The sequence below is a fragment of the Hemitrygon akajei genome, chromosome 28, assembly GCF_048418815.1.
Source record: "Hemitrygon akajei chromosome 28, sHemAka1.3, whole genome shotgun sequence".
Taxonomy (NCBI): Eukaryota; Metazoa; Chordata; class Chondrichthyes; order Myliobatiformes; family Dasyatidae; genus Hemitrygon; species Hemitrygon akajei.
In genome coordinates this window covers 32,170,368-32,194,227 of record NC_133151.1, presented here as the reverse complement: position 1 = coordinate 32,194,227, position 23,860 = coordinate 32,170,368, and the positions used below count along the sequence as shown (strand labels likewise).

General features: G+C 45.2%; 1 protein-coding gene, 2 non-coding genes and 1 pseudogene across 3 annotated transcripts; 1 reads left to right on the top strand and 3 right to left on the bottom strand.

Annotated features, from left to right (window-relative positions):
* The window catches only part of LOC140717854 (uncharacterized), a 966,201-nt pseudogene that overhangs the window by 197,612 nt on the left and 744,729 nt on the right, over positions 1 to 23,860 (bottom strand).
* On the bottom strand, positions 11,835 to 12,180 carry LOC140717575 (ubiquitin-ribosomal protein eL40 fusion protein-like). The gene is given in 2 exon segments (XM_073031147.1): positions 11,835 to 11,940; positions 11,942 to 12,180. Coding segments are annotated over 2 exon segments (333 nt in total). The 5' UTR covers positions 12,169 to 12,180.
* Positions 19,736 to 19,807, top strand: trnag-ucc (transfer RNA glycine (anticodon UCC)). The gene has a single exon. It is a non-coding gene; the product is annotated as a tRNA-Gly (tRNA).
* trnan-guu (transfer RNA asparagine (anticodon GUU)) lies at positions 22,267 to 22,340 on the bottom strand. Its single transcript has one exon. It is a non-coding gene; the product is annotated as a tRNA-Asn (tRNA).

Genomic DNA, 23,860 nt, shown 5'->3' with positions numbered 1-23,860 from the left:
TCAGTGACAAACCGACTACTGCTGTCTCCTTTTATACACAACGCCCGGACCTGCCCGAGAAACGCGCAGAGAGACAGAGGCGGGGAGGGGAGGAGACAGAGTCAGAGTGACGGACAGAGCCGAGAGCGGCCTCTCATCGTCCAGCTCCGCCTTCACTTTACCACACCCGCCAATTTCCAACGGTCTATCCTACACAGAGCGCTCCAGCGAAAAAAACTCCCTCACACACCACGTACAGACCGGAGGATTTCTGGAAATTTCCTGATTCTCCTGCTTTAAATTATAGGAAATGTTTTTCCATTTCGCAAATACCCGAGGACCTCGGTCTATTCCTCCCCGACCCCATGACCAGTGCGAGCGCTCTCACACACAGCAGTTGGTGGGCGAGGGTGCAGTCACTTCCAGTGATGAAAGGGTTAATTCATCAGAACAATTGTTCCTCTGGGTCGCCAGGGAAATGAAAGTCCGGTCACAAAAAGGAACAGGATACATAGGCAGAGAAAAGGATATACAGACCGCGCTTCCGGTGTCTTCTAAAACCCAGGTAAAGTGGTGGCTGAGGAGCTGGTGCGAGGTGGGTGGGGGCTTCACGTACAAGAATCATTGGGGTCCCGAGGGAAAGGTGAGACGTGTCCAAGGAGGAGGGGAGCCAATATGTTTTCCGGTGACCTTTCTGCGTGCTACACCAAAGGGTTTAAATGAGCAGGTATGAGGTCCGACAAAGTGATTTTCGGGAACTAGGTTAAAAAGCAGGACTTCCAGCAATGTAATTACGGAATTGTGGGTCAAACCTTGTGCTGGTGTGGTGAGAAAATGATATTTCGTGCAGTTTAAAATTGTTGCTGAGGAACTGATGCAGGAGGGAAGTCTTCAGATTCATGGATCAATGGGCTCCCTTCCAGGCAGGTGGGAGACCGGGACAAACAAAGCCATTTGGCTGAAATTAGTTTATTTCAACATTAGGAGTATTCTGTTGTCGGACGGACAGGGCTGCCAGCTCAACGCTCCTGCGTTTCATTGTTTTACATGTGAGTGGGGTTTAACAGGAGCAGAGGTTACCCCACTGGGAATGTCACAACACACTGGAAGGCTCATTTACAGAGGCAATCTGCAGTTACACTGATAGGATTATCATACTGGCCCCCAATGACCAGTGCGGGGACTTTATCTTCCCTAGAATTGATTGGAATTTGCTTAATACTTAGATGCACAAGATTTCTTCAGCGAATCTTAAGAGTGTTTAAAACATTATGTACAGAGCCCAACGAGAGGAGAGAACAGGAGGAATTAGTTTTGGGAATTGAGCCAGGCCAGCTGACAGCTAAGAGTCAGTGAATATTCTGGGATCTTATTTTTTTTCCTTAGTGATGAGGAATAAAATCAGATCTTGTATGAAGGTACTGAATTGCAGGAGGGCAGGTTAGTACGGAGTAAGACAGAAACCACGGGGCATTGATTGGGAGCAGCCACTGTCAGACAAGTCCACATCTGACATGGGGGAGTTGTTTAAAGACCAGCAGCTCAGAGTTCAGGATTAGCATGTTCCTATAAGGAGTAAGGACAAGGATGGTAAGGCAAGGGAAGTTTGGATGAATGGAGAGATCCTAAATTTAGTCAGAAGGATATGGAAAGTTTATGAAACTGAAAACAGACTGGGTCTCTTTAAAATATAAAGATAGCGGAGGAATGCTAAAGCAGGTGATAGGAGAGGCCAAATGGGGCCACAAACTGTCCTTGGAATGTAGGACCAAAGATAATCCCAAGGCCTTTTGATTTCTGTTAATAAAACAAGGCTAACCAGAGAATGGAAAGGTCAACTCAAGATTAAAGGACGAATGATGTGGTTGAAGTCAGGCCGAGTGGCTGAGGTACTAAATTAGTATGTTGTGTAAATATTTACCGAGGAGAAAGAATTGAATGTGAATGAAACCAGAGTGGAGCATGCTAATGTGCAGAGACGTGTTGAGATTGAGGAGGAGGATGTGCTGGGACGTCTGAAAAGCAATAAGATGGATAAGACTCCAGGACTTGAAGGCATATATAGTGAAAGAAACAAGTCAGCAGATTGCTGGCGATTTGACAAGGACCAGTGTGTCCTCGATCACAACATGTGAGGTCCCACAGGACTTGAGTGTCGCAAGTGTTGCAGCTTTGATCAAGAAGGGAAATAACAAGAATCCAGGAATCTATCGGCAACACAGCCTCATTTCAGTGGTGGAGAAGCTACTGGGGAGGATATTGAGGTACAGGATTTATGCACATTTGGAAAGGCATGGCCTGCTTAGGGACTATCAGCATGGTTTTGTGTGGGCAGATCACGCTTGACAAAATTGATTGAGGTTTCTGAGGTGGTGATATAGACTCTAAGATATAGGATCAGAATTAGGCCCATCAAATCTGCTCTGTCATTTCATCATGGCTAATCCATTTTCCCTCAAAGCCAATCTCCTGCCTTCTCCCTGTAACCCTTCATGATCTGACCAATCAAGAATCTACCAACCTCTGCCATAAATATACATAAAGTCTTGGCTCTACAGCTGCCCGAGGCAACAAATTCCACAGATTCACCACTCTCTAGCTAAAGAAATTCCTCATCTCCACATTCTGTGATGATGCTCTATTCTGAGGCTGTGTCCTCTGGTCTCAGACACTCCCATCCTCCGCACATCCACTTTATCAAGGCCTTTCACCATTCAATAGGTTTCAATTAGGTCACCCTTCATTGACCTAAATTCCAGTGAGTACAGGCCCAGAGCAATCAAACGCTCTTCATATGCCAAGCTGTTTCATCCTGGAAGCAATTTTCAGAATTTCCTTTGAAACACATCCAGTTTCAGCTCATCCTTCCTAAGATAAAGGGCTCACAATACTCCAGTGAGACCTCACCAGTACTTTATAAAGTCTCAACATTGTTATGATTGGTGCAGATATTGTGGACTGAAGGGCGGGTTGCCATCTGTTCCATATTGTGTACTGACGAATATGTTTGATCTATCAGCTATTGCAGGGACATGGTTACAGAGACTTGGACTGGGAATTTGACATTCCAACATGTTGTGGCGACCCATTTTCTGAGCAGGCGAACCGGCTCACAAATAGCCAGCACGCGGGGAGAGACTTTGGTAATGCACCTCTGACGTCATTTCACCTCTAGCGCTAGGGATTAAATGCCAGCGCCGCGAAGTTTGAATAAACTAGTCTCAAAATGACTTACCGACTGCGTGTTGTTATTTCAGCGCTGTGTGTAGCACATCGCTTCAATGTTTAATGTTCGACATGGAATTGGCAAAATGGAAAGGAGCAGGGTGGATTTGTTTATAACGTGCTGGTGAAGGGGTGGATACAGTGCCATCAAAAGTATTCAGTCTCCTTTGGAGGTTTTCATGTTTATTGTTTTGCAACATTGATTCACAGTGGATTTAATTTGGCTTTATTTTCCCACACTGATCAGCAGAATGGACTCTTTGGTGTCAAAACACAAAATAATTTATTTGTATTGGTATTCACCTCCTTCAAGCCAGTAATTACCGTTGGCTCTGTGTGGATAGCTCTCTACCCGCTTTGCACATCTGGACACTGAAAATTCTCCCCATTTTTCTTTACAAAACTGCTGAAGCTCTGTCAGATTGCATGCGGTTCATGAGTGAACCGATCTTTTCAAGTCCAGCCTCAAATTCTCAATTGGATTGAGGTCTGGACTCTGACTTGGCCACTCCAGGACACTAACTTTGGTTTTAAGTCATTCCTGTGTAGTTTTGGTTTTATACTTGCTTTATTCTTTATTCTCCTGATGGAAAATGAATTTTCTCCTAAGTCACAGTTCACTTGCAGACTGAATTAGGTTTTCCTCCAAGATTTCACTGTATTTGGCTGCATTCATTTTACCCTCTACTTTTATGAGCCTTTCAGGGCCTGCTGCAGTGAAACAGCCCCACAGCATGATGCAGCCTCCACCATGCTGGGATGGTGTGTTTTAGATGCTGTGCGGTGTTTGTCTTGCGCCAAGCTTAGTCTTTAATCTGATGGCCAAAAAGGTCAATTTTGTTTCATCAGACTATAGAACCTTTTACCTTCGTTCTCAGCTGTGAGCTTGTTCCACTGAACCCCTTATCCTCTGAGAAGATATTTGCATCCTTCCGTTGTGACCAAGCTGTCTGCCATCTCTCCTGATATTAACCAGAGTACTTCACCAAATTCCCATTTAAAGGTCCTGTTACTAGTGCACAGGGAATGGGAGCATTTTGGTAGCCATTTGAGGGGGGTGATTCACTACTAACCCTAATGCATTAATACCTTTGTCCAACAGAAATCCATTGTTCTGGGTTCTGAGTGTTTTAGGTAAGTCCATCCTGAAGTTCTGTGTTCCAGGTTCCCACTGAACTTTCACAGTCAGTGGTTTCTGCATGTCTACACTGACCGTCGAGAATCTGTCAACACTAACTCTGCACTTGATCTGTCTCCTACCCTGTCCTGGTCATTCAAATGCTCATCCAGATGGTTCTTAAATACCAGCCTGCACCACCCCGTCAGGCAGTGTGTTCCCAATTGTAACCACCTTCAGAGGAGAGAGGACCTCAGGTCCTCTGTAAACCACACATTTCTCTTGTTAAATTTATGTTGCAGACACCTCATATTTTAAATGCTCATTCAGATGGTCCTGCACCACCCCCACAGGCAGTGTGTTCCAGATTGTAACCTCCTTCATTTTTCCAGCTGCTCCACATCCCACATCAAGATTTTCTAGCCGCCTTTGCTGTCCATCATACCCCTAATCTGGTTGTCATCTGCAAACTTGCTGATCCAGATTACCATACTCTCATCCAGATCGTTTATACAGATGGAAAACAACAATGCACCCAGCACCGGGGAGTTAAACCAGGGCAGGATGAACACAGTAATGACAGGTTCCTGGGAAGTGTTCATGAACAGAGACTTTGTGTGTTTTTGCCTCCACCACCTCCTCTGGCAGCTGATTTGGGATACCAGCTGTTCTCTGTGTCAAATATTTACCCTTCAGATCCCCTTTAAACCAACCCCCTCTCACCTTACAACTATTCCCTTTAGCCTTAGACAGCCACACCACTGGAAGCAGTCTCTGTCTCTCTAACCTTTGTATGCCTCACGTAATTTTATCCACCTCCATCAACTCACCCTTCAGAGTCCCTTTCAACCTCCACCCTGTCACATCAAAACTATTCCGTGCAGTTTTAGGATGGAGAAAACTGTTCCTTCCCTAAAAGACCCCAGGGAGTGAACAGTTTTTGCCTTCCCATCCCTAGAAGATGTCCCATTGATCCATGAAACTGGCACTCTGTCCCCTGCACCACCTCCTCAGCCACACATTTATCAGTGGTATCTCTCTATATCTCCCCCCACTAACAGGTGTCACTGGGAGCCATATAGAGCTTACTACTTTTTAGTTTCTGTCTTATTTCTGTAAATTCACTGCAGAGGACCACATCCCTCCTCCTCCCTACGTTGCTATTACCAACATGCACTGTCCACCACGATGTCTGGCTGCTCAGCTTTCCCTTTGAAATGTCCTGCAGCTGCTCCGAGACCATCGGACCATAAGACACAGGAGCAGAATTAGGCCTTTTGGCCCATCCTGTCTGCTGCCCCATTTGCCACTCTCCCATAAAGCTCTGACAGGTGAAGCATCTGGGCAACAGATGTTGTACACACAGTCTCTCCCATCTCAGCCACTGAAGATTGTGATTTCTCTAGAGTTAGCATAAGACTCTAGGTGGCCTCCCTCACTTGTCCCCTTCTTGCACAGTCACTCAGTTTTTGAGGATGGCCTGATTCTGGCAGATTTACAGCTCTGCCATATTCTTTCCATTTCAGGATGAGTGACTTAACTGTACTCCAGGGGATATTCAGTGACTTGAAAATTTTCTTGTATCCATCTCCTGAATTGTGCTTTTCAATTACCTTTTTGCAGAGCTGCTCAGAGTGTTAATTTGTTTTTATGGTGTAGTTTCTCCCAGGATACTGACTACTAACAGTCGTGTATTTTTACTACAATCAATTGAACCCCACTGCAGTGGAGGACAGAAACAGACCCTCTGGCCCATCACATTTATGCTCCCCATCACGCACAGCTATCCCACTTTCCTGCATTAGTTTTATATCCCTCCAGGCCTTGCTCACTGAAGTACCTGTGCATGTGTCTCTAATATTGTTACACAGTTCCCTGTATGTGGCATCACAGGTAGACAGGGTTGTGTGTTCTACTTGCCTTATCAGCCAAAGAATTGCCTCTCATTAGAATTGTACAAAACTGTTTAAAGACAGATTTTAAGGGTATCTGAAGGGTACATACTTCACACAGAGAATAGGTGCTATCCTAAATCAGCTGCCAGAGGAGGTGTGGGGACAGAAACCCACAAAGTCTCTGTTCATTAAACCTTCTCAGGAACCTGTCATTCACTGCGTACATCCTGCCCTGGTTGAACCGCCCAGAATAGAGTCAGTGATTTATACAGAACTGAAACCGTCCCTTCGGTAAAACTCATCCACGCCGACCAAGTTGTCGACCTGAACTCGTTCCATCCGCCCGCATTAGGCCCGTGTCCTTCTCAACCTTTCCCATCCATGTAACTGTGCAAATATGGTTTAAATATTGTACCTGAGGCAGAGAGCCGGTGCGGTGAGGCGCTGACAGACACTCACTGTTCCGTGGGCAGGAAGAGGAGAGGCCGATTCCCACAGTGGAGCCGAAACCCAAAGTAGAGACCGACTCCACTTTACTACAACCCCGTGCCCACCATCCCGGACTAACCGCCCGCCCCGGACCGTTCCCCTGGAAACGACGTCGGTGAAGATGGGACCACTATGATGTCAGCTCGTCTCAATCGGCAATACGAAACACGATATCACGTGACGCTGATTCCACAGCCCGGGAGGCGGGGCAGAGAGAGCTGTCAATCAATGAAGACGCTGAGAAATTGCGAGCATTGTAACAGAGTGGGTACAGAGGGGAATTTCCGGGAACGGTGACCACCCCCCCCCCCCCCGCCACCAACGGGAATTGAGTGTGTTATATTCACAGTTTAATTTGACTCTTCAGTCTTAGAAATATTTAACGTTTTTATTTTCTACATTTTTTTTGTGGATAATCTTTTATAATTTTAATTTTATAATTTGGGGTAAAAAGTCGTTGTAACTAGATCACTGAACCCTTTACGAAAAAAGAACGTTACGGAAAAATATTGTCAAAGCAAAAATTTTAATCCAAACTAAGTTAACAGTAACATAGAAAACCTACAGCACAATACAGGCCCTTCAGCCCACAAAGTTGTGCCGAACATGTCCCTACCTCAGAAATTACTAGGCTTACCCATAGCCCTCTATTTTTCGAAGCATCATGTACCTATCGAAAAGTCTCTTAAAATACCCTATCGTATCCGCCTCCACCACCGTTGTCAGCAGCCCATTCCATGCAGTTACCACTGAGTAAAAAACTTATCACTGACATCTCCTTTGTACCTACTCTCCAGCACCTTAAACCTGTGTCTTCTTGTGGCAGCCATTTCAGCCCTGGGAAAAAGCCTCTGACTATCCATACGATCAATGCCGCTCAACATCTTATACACCTCTATCAGGTCACCTCTCATCCTCCGTCGCTCCGTGGAGAAAAGGCCGAGTTCACTCAACCTATTCTCATAAGGCATGCTCCTCAATCCAGGCAACATCCTTGTAAATCTCATATGCACCTTTTCTATAGCGTGTACATCCTTCCTGTAGTGAGGCGACCAGAACTGAGCACAGTGCTCCAAGTGGGGTCTGACCAGGGTCCTATACAGCTGCAACATAACCTCTCAGCTCCTAAATTCAATTCCACAGTTGATGAAGGCCAATACACCGTACACCTTCTTAACCACAGAGTCAACCTGTGCAGCAGCTTTGAGTGTCCTATGGACTCAGACCCCAAGATCCTTCTGATCCTCCACACTGCCAAGAGTCTTACCATTAATACTATATTCTGCCATCATATTTGACCTACCAAAATCAACCATCTCACACTTATCTGGGTTGAACTCCATCAGCCACTTCTCAGCCCAGTTTTGCATCATATCAATGTCCCGCTGTAACCTCTGACAGCCCTCCACACTATCCACAACACCTCCAACATTTGTGTCATCAGCAGACTTACTAAACCATCCCTCCACTTCCTCATCCAGGTCATTTATTAAAACCACAAAGAGTATGTGTCCCAGAACAGATCCCTGAGGCACAACACTGGTCACTGACCTCCAAGCAGAATATAACCGGTCTACAACCACTGTTCTGTGGGCAAGCAAGTTCTTGATCCACACAGCCTCCTTACTTTCTCAATAAGCCTTGCATGGGGTACATTATCAAATGCCTTGCTGAAATCCATATACGCTACATCTACTGCTCTTCCTTCATCAATGTGTTTAGTCACATCCTCAAAAAATTCAATCAGGCTCCTAAGGCATGACTTGCCCTTGACAAAGCCATGCTGACTATTCCTAATCATATTATACCTATCCAGATGTTCATAAATCCTGCCTCTCTGGATCTTCTTCATCAACTTACCAACCACTGAGGTAAGACTCACTGGACTATAATTTCCTGGGCTATCTCTACTCCCTTTCTTGAATAAAGGAACAACATCCGCAACCTTCCAAACATCCAGAATCTGTCCCGACCCCATTGATGAGGAAAAGATCATTGCCAGAGGCTCAGCAATCTCCTGCCTCACCTCCCACAGTAGCCTGGGGTACTTCTCATTCGGTCCCGATGACTTATCCAACTTGATGCTTTCCAAAATCTCCAGTACATCCTCTCCCTTAATATCTACATGCTCAAGCTTTTTAGTCTGCTGCAAGTCATCACTACAATCACCAAGATACTTTTCCATAGTGAATACTGAAGTAAAGTATTCATTAGGTACCTGTGGTATTTTCTCCGGTTCCATACACACTTCCCCACTGTCACACTTGATAGGTCCTATCCTTTCACATCTTATCCTCTTGCTCTTCACATACTTGTAGAATGCCTTGGGGTTTTCCTTAATCCTGCCTGCCAAGGCCATCTCATGGCCCCTTCTGGCTCTCCTAATTTCCTTCTTAAGCTCCTTCCTGTTATCCTTATAATCTTCTAGATCTCTAACATTACCCAGCTTTCTGAACATTTTGTAAGATTTTCTTTGCTCCTTGACTAGATTTATTACAGCATTTGTACACCACGGTTCCTGTACCCTACCATAACTTTCCTGTCTCATTGGAATGTACCTATGCAGAACTCCACATAAATATCCGCTGAGCACTTGCCACATTTTTTCCGTAGTTTTCCCTGAGAACATCTCTTTTCAGTTTAAGCTTCCGATTTCCTGCCCGATAGCCACATATTTTCCTTACTGTAATTAAACGCTTTTCTAAATTGTCTGTCCTATCACTCTCCAATGATAATATAAAGGAGTTACAATTATGATTACTATCTCAAAAATGCTCTCACACTGAGAGATCTGACACCTGACGAGGGTCATTTCCCAGTTGTTATCACAGTGTGCATATTTCATCATATAGTTCAAAGTTCAAAGTAAAATTTATTCTCACAGTGCATACACGTCACCACATTCAACCCTGAAATTCATTTTCTGCAGGCATTATTTGCAAATCTATAGAACAGTAACTGAGAACTGTAAAAATGAGGAACTATAAACTGTAAACAAACAGTGCAAATGCAGAAAAACATATAGCAATAAATAATGAGCATGCAATAATAATATAACAGAGCCCCTAAATGAGTCCTGACACGAGTGTAGCTATCCCGTTTTCTTCAGGCCCATGATGTTTGAGGGGTGATAACTGTTCTTGAACCTGGTGGTGCGACTCCTGAAGTACCTGTTCCTTCTACCTGATGACAGCAGTGAGAAAAGAGCATTGCCTGGGTGGTGAGGATCTTTGATGATGGATGTTGCTTTTCTACGACTATGTTTCATGTAGATGTGCTCAGTTGTTATGAATGGTTTACCCGTGATGTACCTGGGCTGAATCCACTACCTTTTGTACGATTTTCCACTCAAAGGCATTGATGACCTTATACCAGGCCGTAATACAGCCAGTCAGCACACTTTCCACCTCACACTTATAGAAGTTTGGCAAAGTTTTCGATGACATGCTGAATCTCTGAGAGCCCTGAGGAAGTAAAGGTGCAGTCGTGCTTTCTTCACAATAATATTTATATGATGAGTCCAGGTCAGATCCTCTGACAGTGACACACAGGAATTTAAAGTTATTGACTCTCTTCACTTCTGATTGTCCAATGATTACTGGCTCATGGATGTCTGGTTTCCCTCTCCTGAAGTCTGCAATCTGTCCCTTGGTCTTACTGACACTGAGTGAGAGGTTGTTGTTATTCTGCCACTCAGACAAGCTTGATCTCTGGAGCCTTGCTCTTTAGGCTCTGTCTGTATGCAGGTAAGACGAGTACAGTCAAATGATCTGACTTAACAAAATGCGGTCTCGGAGGCAAACTATAGGTATTCCTTATCGTAGTGCAGTAGAGGTCTAGTGTGTTGGGACCTCTGGCACAATAGGGTACTACTTTCAGATTAATTTTCTTTCAGGTACTTACAGGAAAATAAATACAATGGATTTTATGAAAACTATAAACAGCAAAGACTGACAGACAACCAATGTGAAAAAGACGGATCATGCAAATAATTTAAAAAAAATTTTACTTTGAAATTCAATTGTAGAATACTTGAAAGTGAGTCTGTAGATTATGGAATCAGTTCAGTGAAGATACCTGTGTCATTTCAAGACTGCTCTAGGGTAATAACTCTTCCTGGTGCTGGTGGTGTGGGACCTAAAGCTCCTGTACATCCTTCCCGATGGCAGCTGTGAGAAGAGAGCATGAGGTGGATGAAGGATGTTGTTGATGCTGGATACAGTTTACTTGTAGAAGTGCATCTTGTAAATGTACTGAATGATGGGGAGAGCTTTGCCTGTGATGCATTGGGATATATCCATTACATCTTGTAGACCTCTCCATTCCTGATCATTGTGTTGCCATATCAGGCCATGATGCAACCAGTCAGGATACTCTCCACTGTGCATCTATAGAAGTGTGTCAAAGTTTTATTTGACATGCCAATTATAATCAAACTTCTGAGCAGAGTTGCAGCAGTGCCTTCTTTATAATGGCGTTTACGGATAGTCCTGGGATAGATCCGCCTCCAGTCCCTGATGATGACTCGCTCATGGACTTCCTGTTTCCTCCTCCTGTGGTCAGTGATCAATTCTTTGTTTTTGCTGATGTTGAGTGAGAGGTTGCTGATGTGGCACAATTCACCAGATTTTCCATTTTCCTCCTGATGGCAAATATTTCACCACCTTAATTCATCCACCAACAGTGGTGTTATCTGCAAACTTAAATATGGCATTGGTGTTGTACTTTGCCAAAAATCACAGGTATAAATTGAGTAGAGTTGCGGCCAAGTACACAGCCTTGATGTACACCAGTGCTGATGGTGATTGTGGAGGAGACGTTGTTGACTTTGAATGCAAACACCTTTACATGGACAGAAAATAGAAATCACATCTGTGGGAGAAGATAAGCAGAATATGAGAATTAAAAGCAGATACTATTTCTCAGAAGTATGAAAATAAAGGCCCCACTTGTACATACTGACCAAAATCATCTGAGTTGGTTCCATCCATCTGCATTTGTCCCACATCGCTCTCAACCTTCACTATCCACATACCTGTCTGTGTGTCATTTTTCTTTGGCAATGCAACTAACTTTTATTGGTAACTCAGGACAAATGCAAGTCTAACGTGGGCAACAGAACATGATGTTTAGTTCGGCTTTTTCTTCGGGCACAGACTGTTCGTGTGGCCACACTTGGGTTTATGACAGGTTGATGCACAAGGACACAGGCGGGCATAGCACTTGCGATAGATCACCACCTCTCAGATGCAGCATCAGATGCAGAGTGGACTCTTTCTGGATGTTGTAGCCAGAGAAGGTATGGCCATCCTCTAGCTGCTTTCCAGCACAGATCAAACGCTGGTGGTCAGGAGGAATCCCCTCCTTGTCCTGGATTTTGGCTTTCTCATTTTCAATGGTGTCACCTGGTTCAACCTCAAGGGTGATGGTTTTCCTTGTCAGAGTTTTCACAAAAATCTGCATCTTGCCAGCCCCACAGCCACTCCAACACTGAAAGCGTGTCATTTTACATTCTCTTATTGTACAAGCCTCAAACAATTCCGCTGTCTGCTTGTTTCATATCCCCACCACCTTCAGGGTGAAAATGCCAGTCCTTCATGTTTTAAATCTCTCCCATCTCACCTTAAACCACTGCCCTCCAGATCCGATTGCTCTTTACTAAAAATATGTTTCCATTCACCCTATCAATAACCCTGATTAATTTATGTACCTCAAATTTAAAAAGCAACAGAAGGCTTTCAAAGGCATTGATCAGACTCCACATGGAGTATTGTGAGCAATTTTGGGTACTTAATTGAAGGAAGGATGGGATTTCATTGGACAGTGTCCAGAGCAGATTCACGAGAATTATCACAGGAATGATAAAGTTAACATACGAAGAGATCTGATGATTCTGGGCCTGTACTTACTGGAGTTTAGAAGAATGAGGAACAATTGCATCATAACCTATTGAAATGCCAAGTGAACGTGGAGAGGATGTTTCCTGTAGTGGGTTAGTCCAGCACCAGATGGCATAGACTCAGAGTAGTAGGACATCCCTTTAGAACAGAGATGGGAAGAAACTTCTTCGGCTAGAGGGTGTTGAATCTGTGGAATTCATTGTCAAATGTGAAGGAGGCCACACAGTGAGCACGGGATACACTTAATGACCTCAACAGACTTGTAGGTGAAGCTTTGCTTCTTCTGGAATGATTCTGGGATCCCGAATGATGGTGTAGGGGCAGGTGTAGTATGTGTCCCGATTACAAGGTGAAGTGCCAGCAGTGAGATCAGTGGGGAGAATTGAATGGACAAGGGAATCACAGAGAGAGTGAATTCCTGCTGAAATTGGAGAGTGGGATGTGGGGAAGGATGTGTTTAGTGCTAGGATCCCTTTGAGGATGGTGGACTTTACAAAGAATAATATGCTGGATACGGACTTTCATGGGGTGGTAAGTAAGGACGAAGGGACTCTAACCCTGACAGCAAGAAGATGGGGCAAGGGGGAAAGTCTGAGGAATGGAGGGGATGTATGAGGGTGAGGGTAGAAGCAATGAGAGAGAGAGATGGAGACCCCGTTCTTTGAAGAGGGAGGACACAACTGATGTTCCAGAAAGGAAAACCTCATCCTGCGAAAAGATATAGCAGATACAAAGAAAAGGATGGCACCTTTACATGAGCCAGGGAGGGACGAGGTATAGACAAGTAGCTGTGTGTCAGTAGTTTATAAAAGATATCAATAGATTGTTTGTCTCCAGAGATAGAGATAGAGATATTGTGAAATTCAAATGAAGTGTCTGAAAGGTGCAAGTGGATTTAAGGGCAGGGTTGAAGCTGAAGGCAAAGTTGATGAAATTGACAGGCTCAGCCCGGGTGCATGGAGCAGCACCAATATAGCCTTCAGTGTGACACAGAAAGAGTTGGAGTTCTATACAAGTGAAGGCTTGGAACATGGACTGATGTGTGTAGACAACAAAAGGCAGGCATATCTGGAGCTCATGGCTTTTTCTTCTTTGGCCCTTTTACCCTTTCCATGTATCACCCTCCAGTTTCTCACTTTCCCATCCACTGTTCCCCTCAACTGACTTCAACTATAACCTTCCAGCTTGTACTCCATCCCCTCCCCCCAACTAGTTCATTATGGCTTTATCCCCCTTCATTTCGAGTTCTGGTGAAGGGTTTTGGTCTGGAACGTCAACTGTGCATACCTCTCTACAGATGCTGCCTGATCAGGTAAGTTCCTCCAGCATGTTGTGTATGTTGCTCTGTGTTTCCAGCATCTGCAGATTATCGTGTGTATTTGATGACTGTGTACAGCATTTTCACCCTGTTATAGGAAAGATGTTATAAAACTAGAAACTGTGAAGAAATGATCTGCTAAGATTTTGGCTAGACACAGTGGGTGGAGATCATAGGAAAGGTTCTGTAGACAAATATTTTATTCCCTGGAATGTAGGGGATTGAAAGGTCATCTGACTGAGGTATGTAGTAAGGGCAGGCAAGTGATAGACAGGATGAAATACCATTGTATTTTCCCAGGGACGGGGGTTTGAAATCAACAGCACAGAACATTAATAGAGGAAGCTAGACAGTTAAAATTGAATAAGGGGCAGATTCTTCACACAAAGATTTGTGCATGTTTGGAATTTGGAATGAGCTACTCAATCACAGAAGTGGGCATATGGGCAGCATTTAATAGTAATCTCACTCTCCCTCTGGGCAGCACAGTCAGCATGGACATTTGGCCAAATGTCTTGTTTCCACAAGAGTACAGGACATAGGCACAGAATTAGGCCATTTGAAACACTGAGTCTGCTCCTCAATGCCATCACATCTGATTGATTATCCCCCTCAACCCCATTCTCCTGCCTTCTCCCTGGAATTTTTGACACCCTTACAAATTGAGAAACTATCAACCTCCTGAAGAAGATGGTGCCAGTGAACAAGACAACCAAAGGCAACGTCCTTCAGACAGTCACAAAACTACCTCGTTTACTTCCTCTAATTTCAAATGTGATTCTGCTACCACTGCAACTGGTGATTTATATTTTATGGTGTTTTCAGGCCAATTGAGCCTTGGTGTCTCTGAGGGAGTCCAGGAGGATTTGAGTAGAATTTTCCACAGAACAACAGACATCTGAAATTGGCTGTGCAACTGTATAAAGCGCATGGAATGCTGGCCTTCATTAGTTGGATTATTCGGTACCAGAGTAAAAAAGTCACACTGCAGCTACATGAAATTTGAAACAGACAATACTTGTACAGTAGTATCGTGTACAGTTCTGGCAATGCCTTTATAGCAAGGATGGACACTCTGGAAAGGATGCAGACATTTCACAAGGATGTTCCCTGGATTCGAGTACAGCAGCTCAAAGGAAAGGTTGGACAAACTTGTGACCTCATTAGGACCTCAGCAACTAAGGGGAGATCTGACAGGGTTTTTGTTCTAATTTGGAAAGACATGGATAGGGTACATAGTCAGAATATTTTTCTAATGGTAGAAATGTCAAATATCTAAGGATGTGTGGATATGCTTTTAAGGTTAGAGGGGGAAATTTAAAGGCCATATGAAGAAGAGTTTCTTTTTTTTAAATCACAGGGAGTGCTAAGTGCTTTGAATGGATTTCCACAGGTAGGAATAAAAGCAGAGAGTCTGGTGGAATTTAAGAAGTGTTTAGGTATGAATATGAACATGCATATGAATATGCATATAAACAGAATTGAGGGATATGGATGATAAACAGGAGGGCATTTAGAATAAATTGGAATCATGATTTTCACAATATAGTGGGCCAAATGGCTTTTCCAGTGCTGTACTGTACTGTTCTAAGCTCCTAGACAGGGAATTATAAATACCGGAATGGAACATGAAATGTCATGACTAAGATTAAGAAAATTCAAAGGTATTTTAAAAATACATTTAAAACAAGATGGTTGCTACAGAGAATGTAGGATCTCTCAAGGCAGAGGGTAAATTAGCCAGGACTGAAGCAGAGCACTTTCTGTACAGACAGATAATGGTTTATTTTGCAGAAACAAAACATGTCGAGGAAGAGAAAATGTTACCAGGGATGTTTCCGGGCATTGTCAGTGCTGTGACAGATAGACAGACCAGATACTGTAAACGAAAATCAAGTGCTCCTCAGCCCTTCCACAGACATTGTGAGTGGCTCTGAAAAGAGCCTTTGGGTCACTGGGTTCAGTTACGTCGCTTCACTTACTGGCACCTGACAGTCTCTGGTACAGTGTGAGAGTGTGGGGTTCATTCTGTACCTGTCAGTCTCTGGTACAGTGTGAGAGTGTGGGGTTCATTCTGTACCTGTCAGTATCTGGTACAGTATGAGAGTGTGTGGTTCATTCTGTACCTGTCAGTCTCTGGTACAGTGTGAGATTTGGGGTTCACAATGCATCCTGTGTGCAATTATGTTTGCTACATCACAGGAAGAAAGTGGGGACTGGGGAAAGGGTGCAGAGGATTCCCCAGCATGTTGTCTGGATTAGTATAAAGAAAATTGGATAACATGGATTGTGTTTTTTGAAAATCTGATTCAGAGATTCTGAGCAAAATAGACTCTTTGAGCCACACTGCCTGGCAAACCTTGGCAACCCCGATTTGACCCTAACCTAACCACAGGGTATTTCATAATTGTGAATTAACCGACCTGGTGCATCTTTGGACTGCGGGAAGAATCAGGAGGACCTGAAGAAAACTGATGCAATCCACAGGGATTAAAGGGACTCTAAAGAAGATGCAGGGGCTGAATCCTGAACTCCAATGCCCTGAGCTGTAACAGCGTCGTGCAAATCGCTACACGGTCATGGCGGGCCAGAGTGCAGTCTCCCCTGACATCAGTGTCAGCAGAGGTATCGTGGGCAGAAGGGGCTGTTCCTAATCCTGTTTGCAGCTACAAGTGGAGAGAACGTGGTATTTTATTGATGGGGAACTGAATACAATTGTCGGGAGGTTATGCATCCCTAAGAGAAACATCAAAAGCCTACAGCACAATGCAGGCCCTTCCACCCACAAAGCTGTGCATAACATGCAGTTACTTTAGAAATTACCTAGGATTACCAATAGCCCTCTAGATTTTTATGCTCCATGTACCTAATCAGGATTCTCGTAAAAAAACCCTACCGCTTCCACCTCCACCACTGTCACCGGCAGCCCATTCCAAACACTCATCAGTCAATGTATAAAAAATTACCCCTGACATCTCCTCTGGATCTACTTCCAAGCACCTTACAACCATGCCGTCATGTTAACCATTTCAGCCCTGGGAAAAAGCCTCTGAATATCCACACGATCAATGTCTCTCAGTATCTTATACACCGTATAGAGAGCGGGGTGAATCCATTTATACAGACTTGGTCTCATTAATCAAGGAAGAATCTCAATGTATTGGAATCAGTTCAGAGAATGTTTACTGGGCCAATACTGGCAGTGGACTGGTTGTCTGATGAGGAGAGTCTGGGCTTGTGATTTCTGTTTTTTACTGGCTCCATGTACTTATAAACCATAAGACCAAAAGATATAGGAGCAGAAGAAGGCCATTCAGCCCATCGAGACTGCTCTGCCACTTAATCATGGTCTGATCCTTTTCTTCCAGTCATCCCCACTCCACTGCCTTCTCCCCATACCCTTTGATTCCCTGGCTAATCAAGAACCTATGTACCTCTGTTTTAAAGTAATATTCTGTCATCCACCTGACCCGAAACAAGAGCGTGTGGGCCATTGTGGTGAACTACATATACCTGTCTGGACACGCCCCCTGATGACTGCTCCTGTGGCTCCTCCCACAGACCCCTGTATAAAGGTGATGGAGGTCTGAGCCCGGCCTCTCTGTCTCCAGGATGTAGTATAGTGGTCACTCACTGCTTGTTCCTTCTTCCAGTCAAGAAAAGCCGATATCTCGCCTTTACGTCTCAGAGTGAGTTATTGATGGTGCATCAATCATGGCAGTCAAAGCTGAAACTGGGCATGGCACCTGATGATGATGATGATGATGACGATGATTCTGTCATACCGTCTGTCATAACTAATGCAGCCTAAATAGACTTTTAACGGTAGCCATTCACCAGAAATGCACCAGAGAACAGGGAAACACTTCCCCTTCTCTCCAAGTCTGCAAACTCTTAGCCAAAGGTACTTCACACACACACACACACACACACACACACACACACACACACACACACACACACACACACACACACACACACACACACACACACACACACACACACACACACACACACACACACACACACACACACACACACACACACACACACACACACACACACACACACACACACACACACACAATAACACCCCGAACCTTCGTTTCTCGCACAGCGTACTTACAATTTTACTTCCGTCCAGAGTCTTCATTTTCGGATTATTCTCATGTTGTTTTTAATCAGCACATGTAGCCTACACCCGACCGTTGCTCAGACATATTGCTGAAGTTAACAATATTCTTCTGAATACCCTCAGTTAACCTACCGGGATGAAGATGTTTATCACAAAAAGATATGAAACTGATCATTACCGTGAAATCCACAGCATCATCTACCTCAGTCCTTCTGCCCTCATCGGAGGACCCTACTCATCCAAACCCGTTCCTTCCGAAGCATTTTCCTTTCATTTCTTGCTAAAATCCATTCCATACGATCACTGAGCTTCCCATCATCGGCTCCGCTCAGTCACATTACAGGTGGTCAAACCGTCAGCATCCGTCACTGTCGCCGCAACACTCTCCGGTTGACGAACACCACCCCCCGGTGACCGGTCGCCTTCCAGAATCCAGCTCTGATTGCCGGGTCGAGGCGTCCCCCGGATCTCTCCGCTCCACCACCCCAATTTACCGCATCGGGCCCGGGTATTCCCTATTTCGGGCTGCTTTAAAGCCGCACCTGCCGATGGGCGAGAGAATGGGACTGCGCATGTCTTCAGCTGCACGCTGTCAATCGGATATAAGGGTGGAGCCTCACTACGCATGCGTTCACCCGTCACCACTGAGCGAAGCTCTGCCAGACCTTCCCCCAATTCACTGTATTAGATTCTGAGCGGAGGTTTTAGGGACTGCGGGAGGGGCCGGATGGCTATAAACCCGGAATTAAATATATGTCCACATGGATTGTTCCCTGCAAAGTGTTTCAGGTGTCCATTTGCCTGTCTTCTCCACACATTCACGCAGCCACACTGAAGGAGACGTGCAGGAGTTGATAACTCACAGCAATAGTCCCGGTTTAATGAGTTCGGAGTGACGGATTCGGTCACTGAGTGTAACTCCGATCGGCGCTTCGATAACCACTCGCTGAGGGAGTGTCTGGGGAAAGAGGTTGAACCCAACGTCCCATGTTCTCGGAAAACTCTCTCGTTCAGGACTCAATGCAGACTTGTTCCATAGTCTCAATGATCACCTTTACTTATTGTACACAAATAGTCCTGTACATCAAGTTAATATTTGAATCAGCTAACTGTCTCCCCACGGGGGATTGAACCACCGTCTCCCACGTGGCGGGCCGCGATACTAACCACGAAACTAAAGAGGAATATACAAGGATATGGATCTGTCACACGGATTTCAGGGTACCGGAGAGCTCACAGAGTCAACCTGACGTTTGTTTGTTGAGTGTGGATCTGGCGTTTTTTATTCATCCCATTCTCACTGTGTGACTGGAGGGGTCTCAGGATTCTTTAGCGATCCCGTCACTTACTGTGTTCAACGACTGGGCAAAGGAAGGGCGCCCATCAGCGCGTGGTTTGAAAGTACAATTATAATCAGGATTTGTTTATCCATTTGGTGATGCGTGAGGCAGGATCCCATTAGAAACTCTTCGACTCGGTTATCACTCAGTCTGACTCCTGGAGTATGCTCGCTGTGGGTTGTATAACTCCGGTCTGTGGGGGATGGCGACATTAATTTACTGGAATAGGACCTGCGGCAGAGTGAGGAACGATCCGACGGAAAACTGCTTGGAGACTGATCGAGTCACAGGGACCTGGGAGAAGCCTCACTACTCAAAGCTTCTGTAACGTCATTGAGCGATGGTGGTATAGTGGTGAGCATAGCTGCCTTCCAAGCAGTTGACCCGGGTTCGATTCCCGGCCATCGCATGTTGTACATTTTTAGACTACATAATAAATAAACATCTTACATAGACACGGTCTACGCGCGACTCACGCTAATTCAAATGTAAATTGATCGTTAATTATCATTCACTGTGTCGTGGATCAGAGATGGAATTAATGTCCCTCAAGAGTTTCCCGTTAAATCCTGTTCTGACTCTAATCCAGATTCAACAAGAATGGACACTTCACAGGAAGGATCGGCAGGATTTGTAAAGCGTCTCCCGGATGTTGCCTGATTAAAGTATTTGAGCTTGTTTACCTTCTTTGGAATGTCAGAGCCTGAGAAGAAACTTGACCAAATTATGAGGTAGGAAACTATGAGACTCCGATAGGGCAGATAGTCGGAATTGGTTTCCCAAGTACAGTATTGTAGAGGGAATATATTTAAGATCGGAGTGGGAGAGAATTTAAAGGAGTTGTGCTGCTCACGTTTTTAGACGGGCTGGGGTGGGTGCTTGGAACGGGCTGCCAGGTTCAGAGACGGAAGGGTGTACGATGTTCTTAGATCAGCACATGAATATGTTAGTGTGGAGCGACATGGATAGAGACACAAAGAGAAAACAGCAGATGATGTAATTTCAAGCCGCAGAGAAAATATTGGAGGAACTCAGCAGTCCAGGCAGCATCTGTGTAAAAAAAAAAGTCGACGTTTCGGGTCCAGTCCCTTCATCCGGACTGGAGGAAAAAAAAACGATGAGGGATCAGAGTTAGACGGTGAGGAGAGGGGAGGAAGAAACACGGGGTGATAGGTGAAACCGGAGGGGTGGGGCGCTGGTGAATTAAAGACTTGAGATGCTGATTGGTGAAAGGGACACTGGGCTGGAGAACAGAGAATCTAATAGGAGAAGACTGAAGGCCATGGAAGAAAGAAAAGGGGGAGGAACACCAGGGTGAGGTGCTGGGCAAGTAACAGATAAGGTCAGAGAGGGAAAAGAGAATGGGCCTTGGTGAAGGGGGCATTACCAGAAGTTCGAGAAATCGATGTTCATGCCACCAGGTTGGAGGTCACCCAGACGAAATATAATGTGTTGCTCCTCCACCCTGAGTGTGGCCTCATCGCGACAGTACAGGGGGCCATGGGCTGCCATGTTGGAATTGGAAAGGGAAGTGGAATTAAAGCAGGAGGCCACTGGGATATGTTGCTTTTACTGGTGTACGGAGTGTAGGTGCTCAGTAACGTGGTCTCCCAATCTGTGTCAAATCTCACCGATATACAGGAGGCCACACCTGGAGCACTGGATACAGTAGATGACTGTAAAATACTCACAGGTGAAGTGTCACTTTACCTGGAAGGATCGCTTGGAGCCCTGAATGGTAATGAGGACGGATGTGTAGCGGCAGGTGTAGCACTTGTTTCACTTGCAAGGGTAAGGGCCAGGAGAGAGATCAGTGGGAGGGACGAACGCACATGGGATTTACATGGGAACCCTGCAGAAAGTAGAGGGAGGAGGGAAAGATGTGTTTGGTGGTGGCATCCCGCCGGAGATGTCGGAACTTACAGAGAATTGTGTGCTGGAGGCGGAGGAAGAGAGACCACTTTCTTTGAAAAAAAAACACGCTATCCCCTTCGCTATTGAATGAAACGCCTTATCCTGAGAGCAGATGCGGCGGAGATGAAGGCGTTGAGAGAAGGAGCTGGCATTTTTACAAGTAACGGGGTGGGAAGAGGTATGGTCCAGGTAGCTGTGTGAGTCTGTCTGGTTATAATAGACATCAGCAGATACACTGTCTTCAGAGATGAAGACAGAGAGATCGAGAAAAGGGAGGGATGTGTCAGATATGGGCCAGGTAAAAATTTGTGCAGTGTGGAAGTTGGAGGCAAAGTTAATGAAGTGGATGAGCTCCGCAGGAAACAGCAGCAATGCAGTCATTTAAGTAGTGTAGGAAACGTTAGGGAGAGATACCAATGTAGGCTTGCAAGATAGACTGTTCCAAGTAGCCGACAAACAGACAGGTAGAGCTCGGACCCATGCCAATGTCTGTGGCTACACCTTTTGTTTCTAAGAAATGGGAGGAGTCGAGGGAGAAATTATCGAGTGGGGACAAGTTCCGCCAGTCGGCGCTGAATGGTGATAGAGGGGATCTGGTTGAGTCTGGTATCCAGATGGTTCCCGAGTAGGATAAGATAGACACTTGAGTTCGCAATCTACTCTGTTATGTTGCTGCACATAATTACTTATCTGTGCTGTGCTTTCTCTATTGTTGTTAAATTTTATTCTGCATTTTGTTATTGTTTTAAATCGGTCTCTCAATGCACTGTGTAATGATTTGATCTCTATGAACAGTGTGAAAGAGGAACATTTCACTGTATGTCGGTACGTGACAAAAACAATTTTAATTCCCACTGAACGTGATGGAGCTGCAGTACGGAACGCCGGTCTCCGCACAGCGGAGCGTTTTCATGCGGGTAATACAACGCGCAGCAAAAACTGCTGGATTACCAGCGTCCCTGGGTGGGCTCGAAACACCAACCTTTCGGTTAACAGCCGAACGCGCTCACCGATTGCGCCACAGAGACAAGCTGGAAAAGGCTCCCATAAATGGTCCATTCCAGCGTTGGAAGATGCTGAATGGTAATCGATGCTGTGACCCGGCTTTTCATAGTCTGCATGAATGGTTTGCCCAGAGGGTGACGGACAACATAAAACAGAGAACGCTGGAATCACTTACTTGTCAGAATTAGAAGCGGAAATACAGATAGATTCCCAGTGCATTGATAAAACATTCGGCTACGATTACACACTTCTCAAGAAAGGGCATTTTACATCGGACGCTAGTAAAATGTAATCACTGTGTCCCGGGACGGATGAGGACAGCACCGATACCGGGGTCAGAAAAACAGGACTGTTCCAGAACTAAAAGTTGAAACTGTCGGAAATACTCCGCAGGTCAGGCAGAGTCTGTGGAGGGAGAAACAGAGTTCACGTTTCAGGTCGATGACCTTTCACAGCTCCGACCTCGCAGTTAGACGGAAGGAGTCTCACGGAGTCTCTGCAGGATGGCCTCAGCTTGGTGAAGATACCGATTCCACTCGCCCTCTCCTTTCTGACTCTTTCAACTGGAAACCTTAAATCGAGCGCAACGACAACCATTGTTTAACACTTAAAATGTGGCAGAGGCTGATGAAGCAAAAATTTCCGGAAACATTGTTCTCTGTCACCGCGTGTTACGCCGAATGACTCAGAGATACAGAGTCGCTGAGGGGAGATTTCACGAAGCTGAACACAAAGTCCCTTCCTATCGGGTGACTCTCCCTTCCCGGGATCACTGCAGATCGATTGTTCCACATCCCCAAAGAACCGATCGCTTCAACCCCAAACTCGGATATAACATGTTTAACCCTTTTCAATTTACTTTGAAAATTCGAGTTGCAATGACATTTATAGAGACAACAAAAACATGTTCCTGTCGTGGAAATTATCCCCCGTCTTCCCCGTGACAGACGGGGATACTAACTAGGAAACAAACAAGAAACCAATGCGAAAGAGCGGTTTGACATTGGGTTGTCCGAGCACAGGATACTTCAAAGGGTCACCTCGAAGTTTGTTCGTTGATTGTGGCGCTGGGGCTCTTCACACATGCACTTCTTCCTGTACGACGGGAAAGGCCTCGGAATCGCTTCCGATTCAGCTGTTCCTAGTGTAAAGCTCCCATTCCGGCCAGAATTTGTGTTGGGAGGAGGAACATTCATCAACAGGATTTAACTGATGCAGGGAAATATCTTCCTCATTTTCCACTTTGTCCACACTGGAAAGTTGGGCTCTAGTTCTACTCCCTAAATATAGACTGGCACTGACGTCCGCAGTATCAGTACTGAGGACTGAAAAGGTATGGACAAGGGAGGTGCAGCGGCACTTGCAGGACCTCTTTGAATCTGTGAAAGGACTGTATTCAGAGATTCATCTTCGCGTCTCAATGGGAACGCCACGGTTGTCACTGACTTCATCAAAACATGTGTGGATGAGTGTGTGCCTACGAAATCATACTGTATATACCTGAATCAAAAGCCTCGGATAAAGCAGAAATGCCCATCTCCGA